The sequence below is a fragment of the Gopherus evgoodei genome, chromosome 4 (assembly GCF_007399415.2).
Source record: "Gopherus evgoodei ecotype Sinaloan lineage chromosome 4, rGopEvg1_v1.p, whole genome shotgun sequence".
In the NCBI taxonomy this organism is placed as follows: Eukaryota; Metazoa; Chordata; order Testudines; family Testudinidae; genus Gopherus; species Gopherus evgoodei.
The window spans coordinates 145,934,984-145,955,674 of NC_044325.1; the positions used below are offsets into that span (position 1 = coordinate 145,934,984).

At 43.0% G+C, this 20,691-nt stretch overlaps 1 protein-coding gene across 7 annotated transcripts in view; it reads left to right on the forward strand.

Moving 5' to 3' along the window:
- Positions 1 to 20,691, forward strand: part of TRAF3IP3 (TRAF3 interacting protein 3) — a 31,536-nt gene that overhangs the window by 7,796 nt on the left and 3,049 nt on the right. For 3 of the 7 annotated variants that reach the window (XM_030561695.1, XM_030561694.1, XM_030561697.1), the window contains 13 exons: positions 2,858 to 3,272; positions 6,373 to 6,505; positions 7,362 to 7,419; positions 7,701 to 7,725; positions 8,268 to 8,297; positions 8,583 to 8,678; positions 13,357 to 13,428; positions 13,846 to 13,986; positions 15,339 to 15,476; positions 16,185 to 16,320; positions 17,382 to 17,444; positions 18,845 to 18,904; positions 19,784 to 19,932. In XM_030561695.1, the coding sequence (XP_030417555.1) occupies positions 2,928 to 3,272; positions 6,373 to 6,505; positions 7,362 to 7,419; positions 7,701 to 7,725; positions 8,268 to 8,297; positions 8,583 to 8,678; positions 13,357 to 13,428; positions 13,846 to 13,986; positions 15,339 to 15,476; positions 16,185 to 16,320; positions 17,382 to 17,444; positions 18,845 to 18,904; positions 19,784 to 19,932 (1,446 nt within the window). In that variant the 5' untranslated portion in view covers positions 2,858 to 2,927. Of the gene's footprint in view, positions 1 to 1,938; positions 2,080 to 2,857; positions 3,273 to 6,372; positions 6,506 to 7,361; positions 7,420 to 7,700; positions 7,726 to 8,267; positions 8,298 to 8,582; positions 8,679 to 13,356; positions 13,429 to 13,845; positions 13,987 to 15,338; positions 15,477 to 16,184; positions 16,321 to 17,381; positions 17,445 to 18,844; positions 18,905 to 19,783; positions 19,933 to 20,691 lie in introns of all 7 variants that reach the window. The other 4 variants (XM_030561700.1, XM_030561699.1, XM_030561696.1 and 1 more) reach the window with 3 other exon arrangements.

Sequence of the window (20,691 nt, forward strand, 5' to 3'; positions counted from 1 at the left end):
TTTAAGCTCCAGGAAAACTCTCTCTTCCTGAGGCATAGCGGTAACACAGTGAGCCTATGGTTCTGGACTCCCTGAGAAGAGCATCATAGATGGGTTGGTAATTACTACATTCCTGCACATCTCCTTTACACTTGAAGATAGGGACCAATGTGCTCTTCCTCCACTTGTTGGGCATTTCCCAGTACAGAAGGTTGAAGAAGTCTGTCATCATCACCACGAGCTCATGGGTGAATGCTTTAAATCAGGGGTTCTCAAACTAGGGGTTGGGACCCCTCAGGGGGTCGCAAGGTTATTACATGGGGGGTCACGAGCTGTCAGCTTCCATCCAAAACCCTACTTTGCCTCTAGCATTTAGAATGGCATTAAATTTACAAAAAAAGTGTTTTTAATTTATAAGGGGGGGTCGCACTTAGAGGCTTGCTATGTGAAAGATCACCAATACAAAAGCTGGACAACCACTGCTGTAAATGCCTCATTTGGTACACTGTGCACTCCCACTGCATTCCCATGTTTCATCGTCTTCAGTGCTGAGGTTCCACACTGGTCATAGGTCTTATGAAGCTGCTGCTTGCGCATACTTCCCACAACTATTTCTTTGCATTCTCTTCACTGAGCAGTTTCTCATAAAACCTTGGCCATCTCCTAATGATTTCACTATCTTCCACCAGTTCTCTTCTGTATTCTTCTTTGACACACTTCGCAGCTGCCAAGTCTTCTGAGTTTCTCGGCTAATCTATATATTCCTTTCTCCCCTTCCTCTGTTAGTAGTCATGCATAAAAGCTTCAAAATGCTTTTCACAGCTGCGTTTGTTGGGGGGGGGGTGCGGGTAGCAGGGCTTGAGCTAGTGTGCTAGAAATAGCAGTGTGGAAGCTGCAGCTCCAGTGACCAAAAAACTACTCAGGCTATCCACCCACGCTCAGACCCAGGGGGTCAGATGGGCTTGAGAGTCCATCTGCCATCTGAGTTGCAATGTCCACACTGCTGTTTCTAGCATGCTAGTTTGCTAGCAGGAGTCTGTCTCACTGGGCGGGGAGTATCGTTCCCAGCTGCAGTGCAGATATATTCTAAATGGCCAGTTATTCAAAAGAGCTTCGCACTCAAGGGCTCCTATTATCCTCAGTGGGGATAGAGAAGATTCTCCATCGCTCTGAATGGGAGATGCTGGCTCGGAGCACTTTTGAAAATTTGGAGACGGGAATTTTCTTTTTTCACTCATTTGCACCTATATCAAGCCACAGTAACTCCACTGAAGTCAATGGAGATAAAACCAAGGTGAGTGAAAGGAGAACCAAGCCCTCAGCTTGGATCCTGTTAGCTGGTCAAAATAAAATGGATATTCCATCCCAGGGCTGCAGTGTGATACTCCTCCCCCCAACGCCCAGAACCGAGCAGGGCAGACCCCTCCATCACACACTGTGTGGGCACTAGGACCCAGGCGATGCCCTCCACCTCGTGCACCCCAGCAGCTATGTGTCCTTGAGGAAAACGTGCAGGCTAATAAGGAGGTGTAGGAGGGAAAATGTAACATTTTAGGGATTTTGTCAGTGTGTGTCATGTTATGCTCTGTTTTCTCCCTCACTGGTGAAGCGGAGAAGACTCAAACATCTTCCATGTGGCCACAGTCTAGTAAAACAAGTAAGAGGGAAGCTTGCAAGTGAGCAAAGAATTCTGTAGGAGGAAGTGGAGGGAAGGGATTATCATTCACTCTGCACATGTACACACTGTAGGCAGGTAATGCCCAAACAAAGGAGCTCATTCTTAGGGCAGGCCTCTGGTGCAACCTACCTGCTTTGCTTGAACTAGACACAAACAGAAGTGGACGCAAAGGGACAGGGCTGAGCAGTGCCATTCAGCTCTCCTGCTTGCTCTCCCCTCATCTGGAGTCCAACGATGTTTCTAACAAGAGTAAACATTCATGTATTTAATATTTACAACAGAAGGGGACAGGAGGCAGTGCCACTAGCCAGGAGAATTAAGCACACGGCATTACAGCCAGACAAGCTTTGGTGAGGAAAAGGAAAGAAAAAAGTGCACAGTGCAAACTGGAATGTACCATTTAAGTCAAGCTATTGCAAAAGGTGAGTGGAAAGGAAGAGGAGCTGAAATAATGCAACACTCAACGTTAGGGTGACCATTATCTTCAGATAGGGTTCTTAAAACTGATGAGACAGAAACAACATGGGATTTTTCCAAAGGTTCTATAGAAAAACCCATGCAGACAAGCTCCATGTCCCAGGCCTCTCTGGGTGTGCACAGAAGGCAAAAAGGATTTAGAAATACGTGCAGCTACATGAAAAGTAAATTATATAATAGCAAATTTCCTACATCTATAGTTAGTCTTTGAAAACAGCCTGGAAAAATATATGTATGGAGGAAAGGAATGCAAGGCCACTACTACGGAAATACCAGGAGCCGTTATTCTTGCTTCAGTCTTACTCTTTTAGGTGGGCCAAGGGGTTATAACTAGGAGCAGCAGACTGAAACTGAGCAAAAAAAAATTTAGACTAAACAGTAGGAGGTATTTGATAATGGCAAGATCTAAGATTGAAGAATAAATCTCCCAAGGAAGGTGGTAGAAACTTCATCATTTTGAACATGACTGAAACTGAACTGGATAAAGCACTGGAAAATCTACTTCAGGGAGCAATCCTTTATTAGCTCCCAAGTACGTGCATGTGTAGATTTATCTATGGCTGGGGGTAGAGAGATGTCGGGAAAAGGATGCCACCTGCATCCACTGAATAAGGAGAATCTTCCTAGAGTTGGTGTCTCTCATACATTTATTCAGCCTCCAGCCTGATCATTTGTTTTCACTTAAAATGTCTGTCCCTCCCCTACTCCCTTTGGTTTCATTAGGAAAGAACTTCACCAAAGCAGCCAGGAGATCATCACAGGTTGGTGTGTTGCGTGTGGAGCCGTGGACAATATGATCAGTCAAACTGAGACGTCCCCGCGCCGGTGCAAGCGTCTGAGTGAGAGTTATGACGAGAAGTGCGAGCGCTGGCAACGGACCCGTGAGAGCTTGTGGAGGAGAAACAATGTCACCACATGTCGCCATGTGAGGCAATGTCGGAAAAAGGAGGCAGAGGAGCAGTCCCAGAGCCCCCGCCAGAAAGAGTTCCTGAAGAGAAGGAACTTAGCCACCGAAGAAGAAAAGAAACAAGTGAGGTTTCTTACTGGGACACCGGTATCTCCGAGACTAGAGTGTGCAACAGGAATCCCCAAGGAAGCATCCTCCTGGATGGATTTGAGGTCACCCACATCCCTCCAGGTAACAGCTGCAGCTATGACAATCGTACTTTTTATAGATGGTTGGCTACTTACTATGCCATTGATAGTTACATACTATCCAATGTTCACTAGAATCAATGCGAGTCTTTCCATTGACTACAAGAGGTTTGGGATTACGGTCTAAATATTTGATGGCAAAAATTGAGAATTCAATGACAAAAATGGATATTTCCTTGACGATTCACAAACTTGATCAAGGGCAAGATTTTGTCCTGTCACTCTTGTTGTGTTCCTCTCCTGCTTTCAAAATCTTGAACTTTGACCCAGAGGGAGATTTGCAGCCATTTCTCGTAGTTCAAACCTAAATTTTGGTAGCAAAATCATTGTTTTCCACTTGTGCAAATTGCTTCTCATTCTCATCAAAAGATCTGAGATGATCACCCTAAGCAGTTGGCTTTCTTTGGATGAATCTATGGAAGCATGGCTTCCCACCAGCATCTTTAGTGGGAGGAATTTTCTCATGTTGAGTTAGTAATGAGTGTCTGATTGTGTCCTAATTTCAGCATCCTTCTTACAAACTACACATTATCCTATATTTAGGCTTGGAAGTATTAGATTTTTATCAGTAAACATTGGTAAACATTGATATCATCACACATATACAACAAATAAAGTATTTTCATTGATAGTAACCAAAATTTACAGATAGGCAAAGTTTTAAAAATGCTGTTTGAGAACTTATTGGCGTTTGATTTAAGGATATTTACATTGTATATTTTGACAAGTAATGTTGACTGACCCATAATTTCTCTCAACTGTGAAAAATTAAGTGGATAAAAATCAAAATGACTCTGCCAAGCCTACCGATGTTATACGCAACCAGCAGTGAACCAGATGAGCCAATGCATTTAATAAAACCAGATTACGATCACACATAAATGCTCCAGAGTCAGACAATCAGGTTGTACCTTCTAAACTCACAGCCTTTCAAATGAAATAATTCCCCCATCTGTTTTCGTACCTAAGTAAAGTTATCCAAGGGTCTTTTAACTTAAATGAACAACCAAGGACAATAACATAAAAGCACAGACATGCCCTGGGGGCTCCTCTACAAGGCATGAGTGTGGAGGATAATTATTTACCTCATGCTACCGTTTACTTCTTTTGATCGCTGGGTTTAATTACACGCCAGACAGCAAGACCTTGGAGCAGGCGTTCACATGCTTGCAGCCCATGTGCCTGTAACTTTGGCTGCAGAACTACTCTCATCCTAGTACCTGCAGGGGGCTCTGAGGAACTGAAGTAAGGGAGAAAAGAGTTCATGCTCTTACTACCAGAGATCCTGGAGAGGCACTCAGATATAACTCTGATTAATGCAGAACAAATATCTAAGCCTACAACTAGCCAGCTGCTAGCAGTAATGCTAGCCAGGAGCTAACTCAGGGCATCAAAAATTCTTTTCTTACTCTCCGTGTGGTTAGTGAAGCAACTGGCCTCCTGGCCTCTCAGAGGCACTTTCTTTCCCTGCTGCTTCACAGTCTACCAGCAGTTAGCAGGTTCCCCCACGCCCCATCAGTGTTGCTGAGTGGCTTCACCTTGCACTAGCAGCAAAGAATCCTGTGGCACCTTATAGACTAACAGACGTTTTGCTGAGTCAGTAATGACCTTGGTGCCCCAGCCTGCTGCAAAATGGTACTGTGCTGTAGAGGGAGCCATCATTGCATACAGACGTAAAATGGAGGCTCTGAACACTTAACAATCATTAAAATCTCCATTATGCTTTTCTCAGAAATAGATGTGTTTGACAGTATGCTCCAAAACGTCTGTTAGTCTATAAGGTGCCACAGGATTCTTTGCTGCTTTTACAGATCCAGACTAACACGGCTACCCTCTATGCTCCAAAACGTCTGTTAGTCTATAAGGTGCCACAGGATTCTTTGCTGCTTTTACAGATCCAGACTAACACGGCTACCCTCTGATACTTCACCTTGCACTGACTCCAGTGGGAGTTGAGGGTGCTCAGCACCTTCTGAAAAATTAGGCCTCAAACCCAAAAATCACTGTATCCTTCAGTCTCCACCCATGTTATTCCCCAGGTCAGTTGCACAGTCTATACCAGGGGTTGGCAACCTTTCAGAAGTGCCATGCTGAGTCTTCATTTATTCTCTCTAATTTAAGGTTTCGTGTGCCAGTAATACATTTTAACGTTTTTAGAAGGTCTCTTTCTATAAGTTTATAATATATAACTAAACTAGTGTTGTATGTAAAGTAAATAAGATTTTTAAAATGTTTAAGAAGCTTCATTTAAAATTAAAATGCAGAGCCCCCTGGACCATGGCCAGGACCTGGGCAGTGTGAGTGCCACTGAAAACCAGCTCTTGTGCCGCCTTTGGCATGCGTGCCATACAGAGCAGGTGCAAGGATGTTTCGCGGCCTAGGCGAAACTTCCACCTTGCACCCTCCCCCATCCCCCCACCCTGAGGCACTCCCCGCAGCAGCTCCCCACCACCCTCACCCTGAGGCGCCCCCCCGTGGCAGCTCCCCACTCCCCCTCCATCCTGAGGCACCCTCCACCCCGCCATAGCAGTTCCCCCCCTCGGCCTGGGGAGCCGTGTGGCAGCTGCCCACACCAGCTCACCCCTGCTCCGCCTCCTCCCTGAGCACGAAGTGGCTGCTTCACTTCTCCCACCTCCCAGGTTTGCAGCACCTAAGCTGATTGGCGCCACAAGGCTGGGAGGCGGGACAAGTGAAGCAGCGACGGTGTGCTTACGGTGGAGGCGGGGCAGGGGTAAGCTGGGGCGGGGAGTTCCCCTTTATGCCACCCACCCCCCTTACTTGCTGCAGGCGGCCATCCCCACACCCCCTTGCCCCAGCTCCCTCCACCTAAATGCCGGCGATGACCGGGGCAGCCGAAGATCCAGCCGCCACAGTCGCCACCAAAGAAAATGCCACCTCCCAATCCTAGCGCCCTAGGCGACCACCTAGGTCACCTAATAAGTTGCACTGGCCCTGGTGCCATAGGTTACCTACCCCTGATCTATACAATTCAAAGTGACAGCATGCCACTTGGTTAGTTGCTTCCCCTTCTCTCTCCTTATTTTTAATAGGCCATTATAAAAATTAAACTCATTTCATTTCAGAACTACAGAACCTCCATGGTCCATCACAAACATCCCCAGCACAGCCTCAATGATTCTCGCATGCAGAACTGGCACTCCTGTGGCATTTCATCACAGAACATCCTCCCCAAAGACATCTCCAAGCTTAGCCAAGGTACAAGAAGACTGGCTAAATGAGGCTTAGGTTTTGCAAAAGGGAACTCAAGCTTACTGGGATCTGGGGGCTGCATTTTATTTAAACCTCTGAGGTTCAAGGGAATCACCTGGATTATTTTGGTTTGGACTCCCAAAGCAGGCAGAGAAAGAGGATCTGTATTGATAAAGAATCCCCTCAGGGCCAAATCACAATGTGCTGGAACCTGCACCTCTGAAAATCAATGGGTGTTTTGCCTTTGAATTGCATGGGAGCAGGATCAGACACAATACTAACACATGCCAAAAGAGTTCCTGTTCCAGTGTTTAAGGAGGATGTTCTGTATCAGCCAAATCTGACATTTTTCCCTTTCCAAACCCTGCATGATAAGAATACGTTGATTCACCAGGTGCTATTCTTTGTGCTGAGTCAGTAATGACCTTGGTGCCCCAGCCTGCTGCAAAATGGTACTGTGCTGTAGAGGGAGCCATCATTGCATACAGACGTAAAATGGAGGCTCTGAACACTTAACAATCATTAAAATCTCCATTATGCTTTTCTCAGAAATAGATGTGTTTGACAGTAGCTTGGCCAAATTTTAGCTTAGGTAAATTACTTAAATTCCACTTGCATTTTCAGCTGCATACTCCCGCTCTAAATTGTTGTGTTATGCTGCCGTGTGCAGTTTAAACTGCCATGTGTCATCCCAGAAATGGCTGCATTTCTGTGATGGCTGAAATAATCCCTATATATAGTTGGTAAAGTACTTTATGAGCCTTCAGAATGAAAGGCGCAGCTGTGAATGAGGGGTTTTATACTAGCTATCTGCTGACAATTTAGGAACCAATAGCCCACCCTCTCAATTTTATCTTAACAGGCACTCAAACATTAACAGATTCTAGTGCAATAAAGAAAAATTCAAGCCAACAAACAGAGTAAGTATTTTGTCATCTATCCTATTAGGAGCACATTCTTCCTGCTTCTGCGGGGCTGGGGATTCACGGATACCTGAAAAGGCACTTTGACGTACTTAGATGCAAGGTGCTATACGAGTGAAAAGAATTATTTTTATTGGCATTATTTATTGTTCTATGAATCGTCATATGATTGCTCCTCTTCCTAGCAAGTATTTTCAGCGCACCCATTCTTGTGATCTTTTTCATAAACCTGTATCACGTCCATCTTAAGAAAATCCTTGTCTTTTTTTTTATTTTAGCTGTGGAATAGCAGTGCTAGATAAGGTAAGCAAAATGTATGAATAAACTGTACGGAAATGCCTACGAGAATCCTGTTGCCCTAAGAAACATTAACATTAATGGGCCAAATTCTGCACTTCCAGGGTTTGAACAGTGTCAACGAAAGCAGGATTTGCTCCTGATTATTTCTTATTGGAAGGTAGATGACAGAGATTGCTGGAAACTAATTTACTGACAGGAAGATCTATGACAGTACATCTAATGCAGTAGACAGAGAGAGTCTTGTTCCAGGGAAAGCACTGATTGCAGTAAAATACCTACTTTGGGCTGAGCCAATGAATGACAGAACAGCTATATTATTGCACAAGCCTAAGCACAGTAAAGGTCTGTACAGCTTATTACCATTGCCCAGGGAATGTGATAACTTAGGGTTCCCATTTAATTCTTGTTAGAACTCATGCCACTGATTGCAGGCTCTGGCGAAATCTTTTCACTTATGGACTAAGTGATTGATTTAAAAATATAATCAAATAGAAGGTTTGCACCAACTGAATCTGGATTTTACTGCACTTTTCTTTCACTTTTAGGAAATCATTCAACTTTCCAACTACCTCAAGGTAAGCACAAAAATGATAAATACGGTTCTAGAAATGAGTGGAAGGTGCGTGTGAGGATGTAGCTTTTACTAAACTGGTATCGTGCACTTAGTTTTAAGGTGGCCAGAAAAACAAAAGGAGCAGCTACTGAAGCCCAGGGAATAAGTTCCCAAAACACAGTGAGGAGTGAAAATAGCTCTAATGAGTCCTAGAGGGGAAACAGGTCACCCCTGTCCAGATGAATTAGGGTCAGTGAGACACATTCAGAGCACCTATATTAGCCTAGCTTTCTCATTTTGCCTACAGGAGGCGTTACATCGAGAGCTGCTGCTGAAGCAGAAGATGGTGATTTTACAGGAGCTTTTATCGACATTGCTGCAAGCATCAGAAAAATCTTGGAAGGTACCAAATGGCTACGCTGCATACAGATGATGCCAAGATCTGCCAGGGCAGAGTCCTATGCGTGCAAGGGGGAAAACTCCATCAGGTCTTGCTTATTTCTGCCAGCTAAATTCCAGTTCTGTTTCTGGTCTTCTAATTTTGGGATTATCCTTCTCTCCTAAAGGAGAAGATGGTATAGCTCTGAAGCTGAGCTGTGTCTGCAAGGGGACATGACTGAGCTCAGAACTATTTAGCATGTGAATATCATTGCCCTTCCTCACAAAATTGTTTCATTTTAGGGCCAACTGAAAAACAACTCTCCATTGTTACGAAAACTTTCTTCTTGTTTGAAATTTTCACTCTTTTTTTTTAATGCTTTTTTTGGACAAAAAATGTTGGGATGAAACGTAAGTTTTCATTAAGTTTTGAACTAAAAATGTTTCTCGTTGTGTTTCTTTTTAAAAAAGTTTTGAGGATTTTTCCCCATTTTCTGTCACTCGTTTCCAGTAGGAAAAAAGTCTAAGATCGGGGGGAGGGAAGATCATAAAAAAATCTTAATTGCCACCTTGAAAAAAGTTTTCACTTTGAAACAAACCTTTGTTTCAATTTTTTTGAGGGGGAAGGGGAGACCAAAAGATTTGAGCCAAAATGAATTTTTTCACATCATTTTTCATTTAGATTGAAGCACCATTTTTCAATTGAGAAAACACTGACTTTAAAAAAAAAAAAAAAACCAATCACCCCATTTTGTGTATTGAAACAAAGGGGGAAAAAGGGATTTTAACAAGAGGGATAGCTCGGTAAGCTCTGCAACAGCTTGTTTCTGTGTGTTCTCCTGCCAAAAGCTGCCAAGATGAGGTGCTAAATAACAGTGCCAAGAATGAATCCAGAACCGAACGGAGCAGGCGTCTCAGTTTAAACCGCCAGCGTATGGGAAAGAATTTCATTCTGATGAAGGTGCTAGACACAATCCTGAAGGCTGAATAAATCTATTTATCTGCCAAAACAGATACAACACAGAGAGCAGCAGAGCAAGCTTCTCCCACGCACTGTATCTCAATCCATTCTTGATATATGTTGGAGGGAGCCCCTTCAAGTTAAAGTCTGTTCACTTCTTTGCTGCTCTGTTGAGACAAGCAATCAGGAGATGACGTAGAGCCAGCTGCGGCAGTAGTTTGTGTTATATGGACATTCTTCATGAAGCACAGGCCCAGGGCCCTGAATCAGCAAAACACTTAAACACACCCTTGAGTGTTCTGCTAAATTAGGGCCTCCATCCCGCCAAATCTAGTTCCTGTGTCTCATCAAACAGGTAGCGGATGGTAACAATTTCTGACTTCAGCTGACCCAGAGTAGATTTTTTAACCAGCAGCCTGGAGGTGACATTAAGCAACTACTTCTGAAAAGTATAAGCCATTATGGACTAGGTCATGAAGCAAATTTTAAAATAGAAATTTAAAATCAAGTTGCACTGCAAAATATTTGCTGTTAAAAAACATTAATTTGGAACTAGACTGAAAAAAAAGATCTGAAATAGTTCTGTCAGAGCAGAGGAGCCAAGTGATTGGGTGAGATGGAGCAAAAAATGTGTTAAGATGTACTGCGGTTTGAGACTTCCTCCGTAAAATGCTTCTGACAAATATAATACTAGCAGGAAAAAACACACTGACACACACGCTGGCAGGAAGTAGCCATGAAACCTCAGATTAGAAACAGGTGGGTGCACTTTGCTTCTTAATGTCTTTGCTATAGAAAATAGATTTCTCTGCTCCCTCTGCTTTTAGCCTGTCATGAGACAATCAAAATTTATTTGTTGCTGGTGGTGTAGCCAACAGAGCAAACAAAGTAAATGATATTTAGAAATTGGTCCTCTGGGAATAGTTTAGCACATAGGATGAAAAGAATAGGCCAGGGGGGAAAATGCTCAGAGAGGCTTCTGCAAGACCATGGCTGGCAAATGAAGTTGCCAGACTCTTAGGGGTCCCATCTGGAAGTCTCTCTATAGCAAATTAGGTGACGGTTGCCATGTCCATAACTATCTGAGGCACCAAACCTTGAGGCAGCATTTTAGAACCAGTAGCTCCTATAATGGAAAGTCTGAAGGGAAAAGAAAAATGTGATCATGCTATACAACGATAGTCTGGTCATAATTACACTGAGAATTCCTGTCAGATCCTACTTAATATTTGTGGGTGCATCTAGACCAATATAATGAATGTGTTCATCAGTACAACCGGAATATATCTAACAGTTGGGCCAAAGGGCTACATTCAGGACTGTAGGGTTCCATTTCCTCTGGTTTTTATTCCTAGCTCTGCCACCAACCTTCAGCAACCCACATAACCGATCTGTGTCTCCGTTTCCTCATGTGCAAGCAGCAGGATAACAACCGGGCTGTTGTAAAGCTTAATTACTGTTTGTAAAACACTCTGAGGCCTTCAGACGAAAGAAGTTAACTAAGTTTCATGTTGTTACGGTAACTAGTGCTGATTTTTTTAGACTTGTCTTTTGAAGTGTAAAAACACCACTAGAATATATTTTTTCCCATCTCTCAAAATGCTGTCTGACCTTGGGAAATTTGGGAAATTTTCTGCATAGTTTAAAGACTCTTTCCACCCACTCACTGCCACTTTCAGGGTTCACTTTTCTCCATTTTATTTGGCATGGGCATGGTGTTTGAACAAAGGGAATGCAGTCCAAAAACAATGCTTAAAATTGCTTCTTTAAACCAGGAATTTAAAATGACAGGTTTAAAAAAAGCAAAGAGGGAGGAAACATTAGATACAGTCTACCAATCATGGGCTAGCCAGGACACCACAGAAAACATGCTGTGATTCGCTGACAGCTGAACAGGGATGCAGCAGAGAGAGGATTTTGCAGCCAGGTATTTTGGAGTGGTGATTGACCATAGATGTCCCAATTTTGGGGAGCCCAACCTGAGATCCAGAGTACCAAGCATCCGGCGCTTCTATTCACTTCACATAGAATTGAGGTCATCCAGTCTCTGAAAATCAGGCCTGAGGGGTACCCAAGGATTGAGGCATCCAAAGTCAGCAGCCACTTTTGCAAACACTGGGCCTCCAACTAACTCTGAGCTCCCTTCTGTGCCGCCTTCAGGCTGTTGAGGCAGGGATCTGCGAGAAGTGTGAGCTGCCATCTTAAGAGAACTCAGACATGAGGAACAACCCTAATGTAACTGTGAGAATGAACAGCTAAGAGGGGCATTGTGGTGTCTTCTTAGCAACCCCTTCTGGGCTGGTAAATACAACCTGAGCCTTGTCAACAGTTTTAAGTTTCGCCACCATGGGTATGTTGGTCAGGGGTGGGTTTTTTTCCCCACATGTAACCATCATAGCTGTGCTGGCAAAAGCCCAGCGTAGACACAGTTATTCTGGCGAAAGAGTCCTTTTGCAGGTAGAGCTTACTTCATTCAGGGAAATGGTCTAAGTTACGGGGACCAAAGGGCTCCTGTGGATGAAAGCTGCATCTCCATTTGGGGGGAGGAGGGAGTTTGCTGGTATAAATCTACTAGTACCAGCAAACCCTGTCAAGTATAGACAAAGTCTGATTCTCCCATCTGGCCTTCTGTGCTCTCTTACTCATATATAGTGGGTGAGAAATGCAACCACTCTGACTTGGCAGTGCTTTACATCCACTTTCCACAGGCTTAAAAAGACTATCAGTAGAATCTGGCATGAAGTCTCTTCCGGTCACTTGCATCTAAAAACATCTCTCAAAATTCCACCCCCTTCTTTTTATTTTATTTTTATTTGTTTTTTACAATTGGTCTCTAGTTTGTTATGGGAACTGACAGCTGGATTTATTGGACTTTACACTTTTGGGGCTGGGATGCGCAAACATCTCTGTGTTGACAGAGTGCCCGGCATGCCAGGGCTCGGATTTTACTTGGGACCTCTGGATGCTACCATGATATAATATTAAATAATAACCCAATGGATGTTAAGCGTGGCTTCACACAACAGTGAGCGGCAGTGGTGCTGACATCCTTCAGATCAGAGGTGGACGACGAGAGTCCAGGCAAGCACTTTGCTAGAAGCCTTGCCTGGATTTGCATACACCTTGCATTTTACAAATCCAACTGCAAAACCTGATCAACATTGGAAAAAAAAATATGACTCAGTTTCCCCATTCCACTCTCCACCCTCAACAAAGCTCCTTGTAGTACAAACCCAATCTGTTTTCTATGGAAGCTGCTGAGACAAGATGCTGCCACCAGCTGGAGCCATAAGTCAAAATTTTGTTGCAAGATTGAACCGTGAAGCAGAAAACAAGGCTGTGTGGGCGGGCTTGGGAGCAGTTCTGTTCTCAGTACATAGTCATCCAGAGTAACCATGTGACTTCTTTGCACCTTTAAGTTTTCTGAGAGCTCCTGCGTTCCTATAATTGATAGAGCTGGCTAGGAAAAAATGGGGAGGGAAGAGGAACTGCAAGTGTTTCATTTTTTTTCCTTTTTTCAAAACTTTGAAATTCTAAATTTTTCCCCACTTATTTTTGAAATTTTGAAAGTTATTCTAAACTTTGACTTTGAAAATAATTTGGCCAGCCTTGGGTATGATACTAGGAGCAAAAGAAAAATCAGAAACATGAGTGAGCCAAAGTATGATGGATTCACTTAGAAATCTGCAGAGGTGGTTGTGTAATTCAGTATTCCAGACCTTACCTCAATTGTTTCTTCCAGGGTCAGCTGAATGAAGACAAACTAAAGGGTAAACTGAGGGCCCTTGAAAATCAGCTTCACACCTGTGCCCAGGTAACGTATGAGACTTTTTTTAAAAAAAAGCAAAGAGAACAGATAGAAAAATTCACATCCAAGTAAAAACAAAGAACAATGTAATTCGATCAGGTCTTACTTTCCAGAAGGCTTTTATTAAATAGGGTGAAAAAACTGTTACATTGTTTGCTGCAGCTTGTTGCATTTATCCATGTATGTGCTAATACTCAGATCCAGTGAGATCATTGAGACTGGGCAGTACCCCATCAAAGGTAGTGGTGTTTGAGACATTTAAAACTGAATCAGGACAAAGTTGTGGAGAATGTATTAGAGAGAGAGCAATCCTGAATTGGATTCTGGTGGATCTTTTTGAATTTCTAGGCTTGTCTCTCACCAGTGGGTTAAGAGTCCATTGATTATATTTAATCAACTGTCAATTCAATTGTCCCTTTAAAGAATTACTCAAAGGACAGTGTGAAGAGGATTCTGATGGAGATGGAGGACCAAAAGCAGACCTACGAGCAGAAAGCAAGAGAAGCTCTGCAGAAGCTGCTGGAGGAGAAACTCCAAGCAGAACAGCAGCTACAGAATACTCAGGTGAGGAAAATGAATCCCACAACAGATGTCCTAGCTAGACGGACGGGCCCGTTTTCAGGCTGCTGAAAAATATAATCACACAGCCAGTTCAATAACGTTGGGCCCAATCCTGCTCCCAGTGAAATCACTGGAAAATCCCTGGGCTTTAGTGAGAAGAGAATTGTCCCTTTTACCATCTTCAACAACTGTGCAAAATAATATATTTTAACTACTGAACAAAGGCAAAAATGGTTGTCCTTCCCCTCTGCCCCCTACCCTCCAGCCCCATACTTAACAGTGCAATGCCTCATAATAAGTTTGGGCGCGTGTTTGTGGGCATATTTCAGTTGTCTGAGCCAAATGATGGGTGATTAAATAACATGGTGGAAAGGAGAAATGCTGCTGCTTTGGGCAGCTTCATGGTTTGTAACCTCGATGTTGCTGTGTTTTTTAAACGTACGTCCAGAGCTCTGGACGAGTGCCCTTTGGTGTGGCTTTTTTTAGACCAAAATCCTAACAAATAATGCATGCATTCAATGAAGTGGGTATTCACCCATGAAAGCTCATGCTCCAATATGTCTGTTAGTCTATAAGGTGCCACAGGACACTCTGGTGCTTTTATAGATCCAGACTAACACGGCTACCCCTCCGATACCTAACAAATAATGTCACAGAGTCCTCCTGTGCCACATTTGTCCACTGGGTCAGTGAACAAAGTAGCATTTTCAACACTGGAAAACAAAACACTATGACAAAGCAGCACAGAAATAATCTGTTTTAAATCTACAGAAACACACAAGAGTTCAGGTAATCCCCTATGTCAAACTCTCGGCAGTTATACTAAACATTCCTCTTGTATATACTGTCATATATGTACCTTTAACTTCAAGAATGAAAAGCTCCTGCTTGTTTCTCTCCTCTCCATCAAGTGGCACCGTATTCTAATGCATCTCTGTGCTACTTCACTACACAGAAACAGGGCAATGCAATCATGTTATATTACAAATGCCCAGAACCTCCTTTCCCCTTGCATTTCCCAGAGGTGTTACAGTGCTGTCAGCATACAATCTTGAAAGAGAAAACCCTACACATTCATGTGTGTGCACGCTTGGATTTTGCTGCGCTGTATTCATTTCAATGAGGGGAATGGGGAATATTTAAAGGAGGGGCACCAGGTTGAGTTCATCGCTAGTTCTATCAGTTGAGCTTGTGCCTGTAAACGTATAGGTGCAAGATAAAAGCCGGCATTAAACAGATACAAGAGCTGTACCAGTTTAACTAAACCAGTATAAAATCACACAGTGCAACAACGTTGTGTGTAGATCAGTCCTAAGCTAACAACGGTGCGTCCTGGATGTTGTTTTGTTCTTCAGAGGACCCTGGCAGTCACAGAAGATGACTGCGCTCTCTGGAAAAAACACTATGACACATTAAAAACAGAGTGGAGTGAGACAGTCACTAAGCACACTGAACTGGAGAACAAGCTCCATGTTTTGCAGAACCAATTGCAAGTAAGTTCATTCTCTACCGTATGGTTGTCTTGTTGCCTCTGCCGCTCTGCTCAGGCTGTCAGAGACCACGGATGTCTGACCATGAATGGGTTAAATTCAAACACAACTCCACCATGGCAAAGGTTTTATCTATATCCTCTTCTAAATCACAGTATTTAGGTGATTATAAGATTTTCCCCAGGCTGGAACTTTGTTTTAAAAGTCTATATACTCATTAAATCTCTCTATGTAATGTCATGTGCGCCATATGACTTTAACCCTGATGTCCCAGCCATCTAGTTCAGGTAACTGAATTCCCCCTGAGACTGAGTTGCACACACTGTTCTTTTGTGTGGCATTTCTATTTACTGTTAAATAGCCACCATATTCCACTTCAGAAGAGGCTGGATTGCAATTATAGGCCAAGTGGGTCCTGTAGCAATGGAATCAATTACACAATGAAATACATGTTTCTAGGTGTGCAGAAACTTCGGCATATACTTTTGCAGGCCAGAGATTGAGGCCAATTTGAAAACAAAGCCTTTCGTTTTTTGGTTAAACAATACTGTGTTATTTACAAGTCAGACAGGACCAGATTTTCAGAGGTTTTGAGCACTCAGCTCACTTTGACTTCTGACAACCAGGCCCACATTGTGTTTTCTTTGAATTGTTAAGTATAACTTCTTTACCAACCAATGCCCTGATGCTGAGGTTCTTTCTTGAATGTAGTGGGCAGACACCCAGAATGATCAGCTCTACCAGACCCTGCGTAACTTGGAGAGTGAGCGTGAAGATCTCTATTCGAGAATCGAGGCTCTACAAGCAGACAACCAGCTCAGAATGGAGCACGTCAGTGCAATGGAAGGTACCGACTTTGCAAAGGGAAGAGCAGGATCAGTAATGGCAGAGGTTTCTCCCTGACAAGTTACCTTCAGGAAATACTTTTTTAAGAATCCCAGTTGCTAAAGCTCGACATAAAAAAATACCTTCTTTTAAGCATTTTGAACATCTCAGCTTGGAAGCAGACTCTGGTTTCCAAAAGGGATCCTAGATTAAGTTTAATCCAATTTTCTCCACCTAGCATGACTGAGCTATGAGGAGGTCAAGTGAGTTTCCCAAAAGAAAGGGTGGGCTGGGAGCCAAGAGATCTCGGTTGAATCCCCAACTCTGTCACAGATTCTCTGTGTGCTCTAGTCTACAGCAAGTCACTGCATCTTTATGCCTCAATTTCCCTACCTGTAAAATGGAGATATTACTAACCCATCTCATATGGTTGTTGACAAATTCTTTAACATTTGAGCTGCATGGGAACAGTGCTGGGCATTATGAGGCCATAAATAAATGCTAATCATATTGACAAGTGGCAGTTCAGACAAGCAGTATCATGCGTCTGTCGAAGTGGGTATTCACCCACGAAAGCTTATGCTCCAAACGCTGTTAGTCTATAAGGTGCCACAGGACTCTGTTGCTTTCTACAGATCCAGACTAACACAGCTACCCCTCTGATACTTGATAGTTCAGATAGGGGCACTGAAATTCAGTTATTACTAATGTGGCTATTTCAAGTATATCAAATAAAAGTAATGACTGATAAATGACTAATGGCAGCCCCATCTACCTAATAGATTAGGCTTGCAAAACATAATTTAAACTAAAACCAAAACATACAGCATTATTAATAGAGTGTAAAGAGCACCAGAGCTGCCATCACTGGTTAAACAGCATTTATCTGGGCATGTGTGATTAACAGGAAATTGCTGGAGTCTTAAGGGAAAACATTAGCTCAGTAAGGCTCTCAACACCTTTCATTCCACTGTACAGAAGTTGTACAGATTTGGGGAGAAGGAAACCTGCAGCATTTACACAGATTTCCTCAGAGATTTTTTTGTCATCCCTGACTACTAAAAATTAATTTGTTAATTTCAGGTAAATTGCAAAATGAACAAAAGCAAAAGCTGGCGCTGGAAGTGACAATCACTCGTTTGCACAGTAAGTAGCACTGCAGGGCACAGGCCTGCGTTTTTTAAATGCATTAGGTCTGACGCTGCCGTTGCAGTGTAACTCTAGTGAGCTCATGAACCCTAGCTTACATGGATAAGATGAGAGTTAGGCCCACTGCTCTGTGAAATGCCCACTACAGGGAAATGCAAGAGCCTTCTCCAGTTGCATCTGTTCTTCTCCATTCATGGATAAACTCCCCTGCACAGAGACTGATTGGATTGTCTTTCCTATTCGTTATATAAGAGCAGATTTGCCTATCACCCAGAGTGACTGTGATTGGCTGTAACAGTGATCAGGTTATCAGAAGGTCTCAGCTGATTGATTCTGCACACAGAAAATCCAGAGATCTGGAGGGAGGGAGCGAGGGATGGAGGAAGGGTGTGAAATACACACACACTCCCCGCTCATCTCCACTAGGAACATCACCAGCGCTTGGCATTGAACATTAGCACAACTCAACCTCATTTTACAATGTGTCTTTGACACAGACTTTATCCCAGATTGTCTTAAATATTAGCAGAGGGAGAAAAAGTACAAGAGAAGAGGGCAGAGAAGACTGTTTTCACCTGACAATGAAAAGAGATGGAGATACAGTGGTGGGCAAAAGGGAAGCTGTTTCAGACAACAGGAGAGTCAGAGGAGTTGGCTCTCACTTTAACACAATCTGGCTACTGTTAACAGGACACTGGGACTAGAGAGAAGGGGAGAACTATGAGGCGTGACAGACACAGATTGCCAAGCTCTGTGGCTGGAGCAAGACCATGGAGGGTTTAACATATAAGGACCTGGATTTTCAAAAGTGACTAGTGACTCTGACGGCCTGACTTTTTGGGTGCACAACTTGAGATGCCTTAAGGGGGTTTGATTTTCAGACAGTGCTTGGCACCTGCTTCCTGAAAATCTGCTCCCTTTAAGATCTTTCAGCTTGATTGCCCCAAATCACGTCATTTAAAAATCTTGGATATGGAGAACCACTTTGTATTGAGTCCTGCATGCTAGAGTCTATATTAATTAATCATAAACAAATAAGATTTTGCCTTTCAGAGTAAATCTGTTCAGACTTCACAGCATCTGTTTGGGTATTTTTGTATAAAAATCAATATTGGCAACAGAAGATCTAATTCTTCTGTCTTAGGGGATAGCCATACAACACTTGAGCTTTTAGCAGAATAGTCTGGGTATAACCGGTGGCAGAATTTTCCAAGAAATTGTATGAATGAAGCGAGTCAAACCACCCACACAGTAGAACCAGTTTACAGTGAACTAAAACAAACAAGGAGGGCTGAGATAGGAGAAGGGGCAGATTAGAAGAGAAAGAGGGAATACCCAGAATGAAACCGACTTGTGTACATAGTTTGGGTGATAATAGTGGCTTATTCTATTTGCAGACCAGTTACAGAACCAGTCCAAGGAGAAGGCGGCTCAGGAAGAGGTGGTAGTCAGAAAAGGTCAGCAAACTTTGTAACTCAGACTCTAGACAACCATTATGCTTCTAATCTCACATGAAAAGGTTAAACGGTAACTTCGAGTGAAATCTGTTTATCTGTTTAGCATAAAGGAATTGTACTGTTCATAACAGGTTGCTATGATTCCTAATGGATACCAAATTTAGCCTCACTATATTCGAATACGTGTATCTGTGATGGCAAATGCCTTAAACAATAAATTGATTTGATTTCAACACTCCTTCTTCAGAGGCCCTGCCAGTCATTGTTTACTTGATATGCTCCAGCTCCAATTTCAGGTACCCCTGCACACCAAGAAAACCATCATCAAGTTTTGAACTCCTCCCCACCAAAGGTAGCTTACTTTGCCAGACTACTGTCAAGCACTTCATAATTGTTTTAAAAATAAATATTTCTAATATTTCATAGCCGAGTACGAAGACAACTCAGCCATGTCCTGCATTCATTTCCAGATGCTTAGCACCTGAATACAAGTTAAAGATAATCAATTTGTAGAACAAGGGTAGGAAACCCACAGCACACGAGCTGATTTTCAGTGGCACTCACACTGCCTGGGTCTTGCCCACTAGTCAGGAGGGCTCTGCATTTTAATTTAATTTTAAATGAAGCTTCTTAAACATTTTAAAAACCTTATTTACTTTACATACAACAATAGTTTAGTTGCATTTTATAGACTTATAGCAAGAGACCTTCTAAAAATGTTAAAATGTATGACTGGCACACAAAACCTTAAATCAGAGTGAATAAACGAAGACTTGGCACACCACTTTTGAAAGGCTGCCAACCCCTGTTGTAGAACAATGAAGAGGCTGACCAAAAGCCTGGACTCATTTCTCATTGGAAGTCTGGCTGTTTTTTTAGATCAGGTTTTAACTATGCAGATCCAACCCCCCAGTCCAGTCAGAGAAAAACAAGATGCTTTGTTAAAGCATCCTGATGAGGAGGGAGAGGAAAATCTGAAGGACCAGGTGCAGAAGAGGACAGCCCAACTCATTGCAAAGGAAAAGGAGGTGAGAAGGTGATACAATCCGTTAATGAGATTCAGTGTTCTCATTAGGAGATTAATTGCTATTTTTAAAGGCTTCCAAGGCAGAAATAAAACTGATGTGTGATGGTTTTTAGGAGTAACCATACAAATAGCATCTAATTCTGTAACTGGAGATTCACGGTCACTACATTTTGATTCTGACCTCAGCTAAACCCCCTGTTGGGTTTCCTCTAAGTATTTCCAGGTAGAATAATAGTCATGCAATGACATCAAAGCAAGCCCTTTACATAGCCTTAAAGTCACAAATATTTCATACCCCGAATAAAACCTTCACATACACAAGCTGAAATGTACGTTGGCATGTGAGTTAAATACTGCAGAGGTTGATCTTGTACATAAGACAACTCAGGGCTATCATAAAACAACACATTGGTACCCATTTTCCAAGACAATTGAATTCCCCCCACCCGCCAAGCCAGCTCCTTTGAGACTTATCTCCTGGAGCAGAGAAGTGAATGATAGAAACACAGCTTTTGTCCACCAAAGGGAATTAGCAAGAGAAAATATCCAAAGGCATATTTTAAAATTAAACACACACAGAGAGCTGTGGGATGCAGGAGCAGTGCTGGACAAGAACAAGTCTCTCCAGCAAAGTGCTCACAATGTGACAGCACATGCACAGAGCAATGCCACAGGGAGCAGACACCAGGGCAGACTGATTGGGGTTCAGGGAGCAGAGAGGGTACAAGGGACCTGTATGCACCTGGGTGGGGGACAGGTA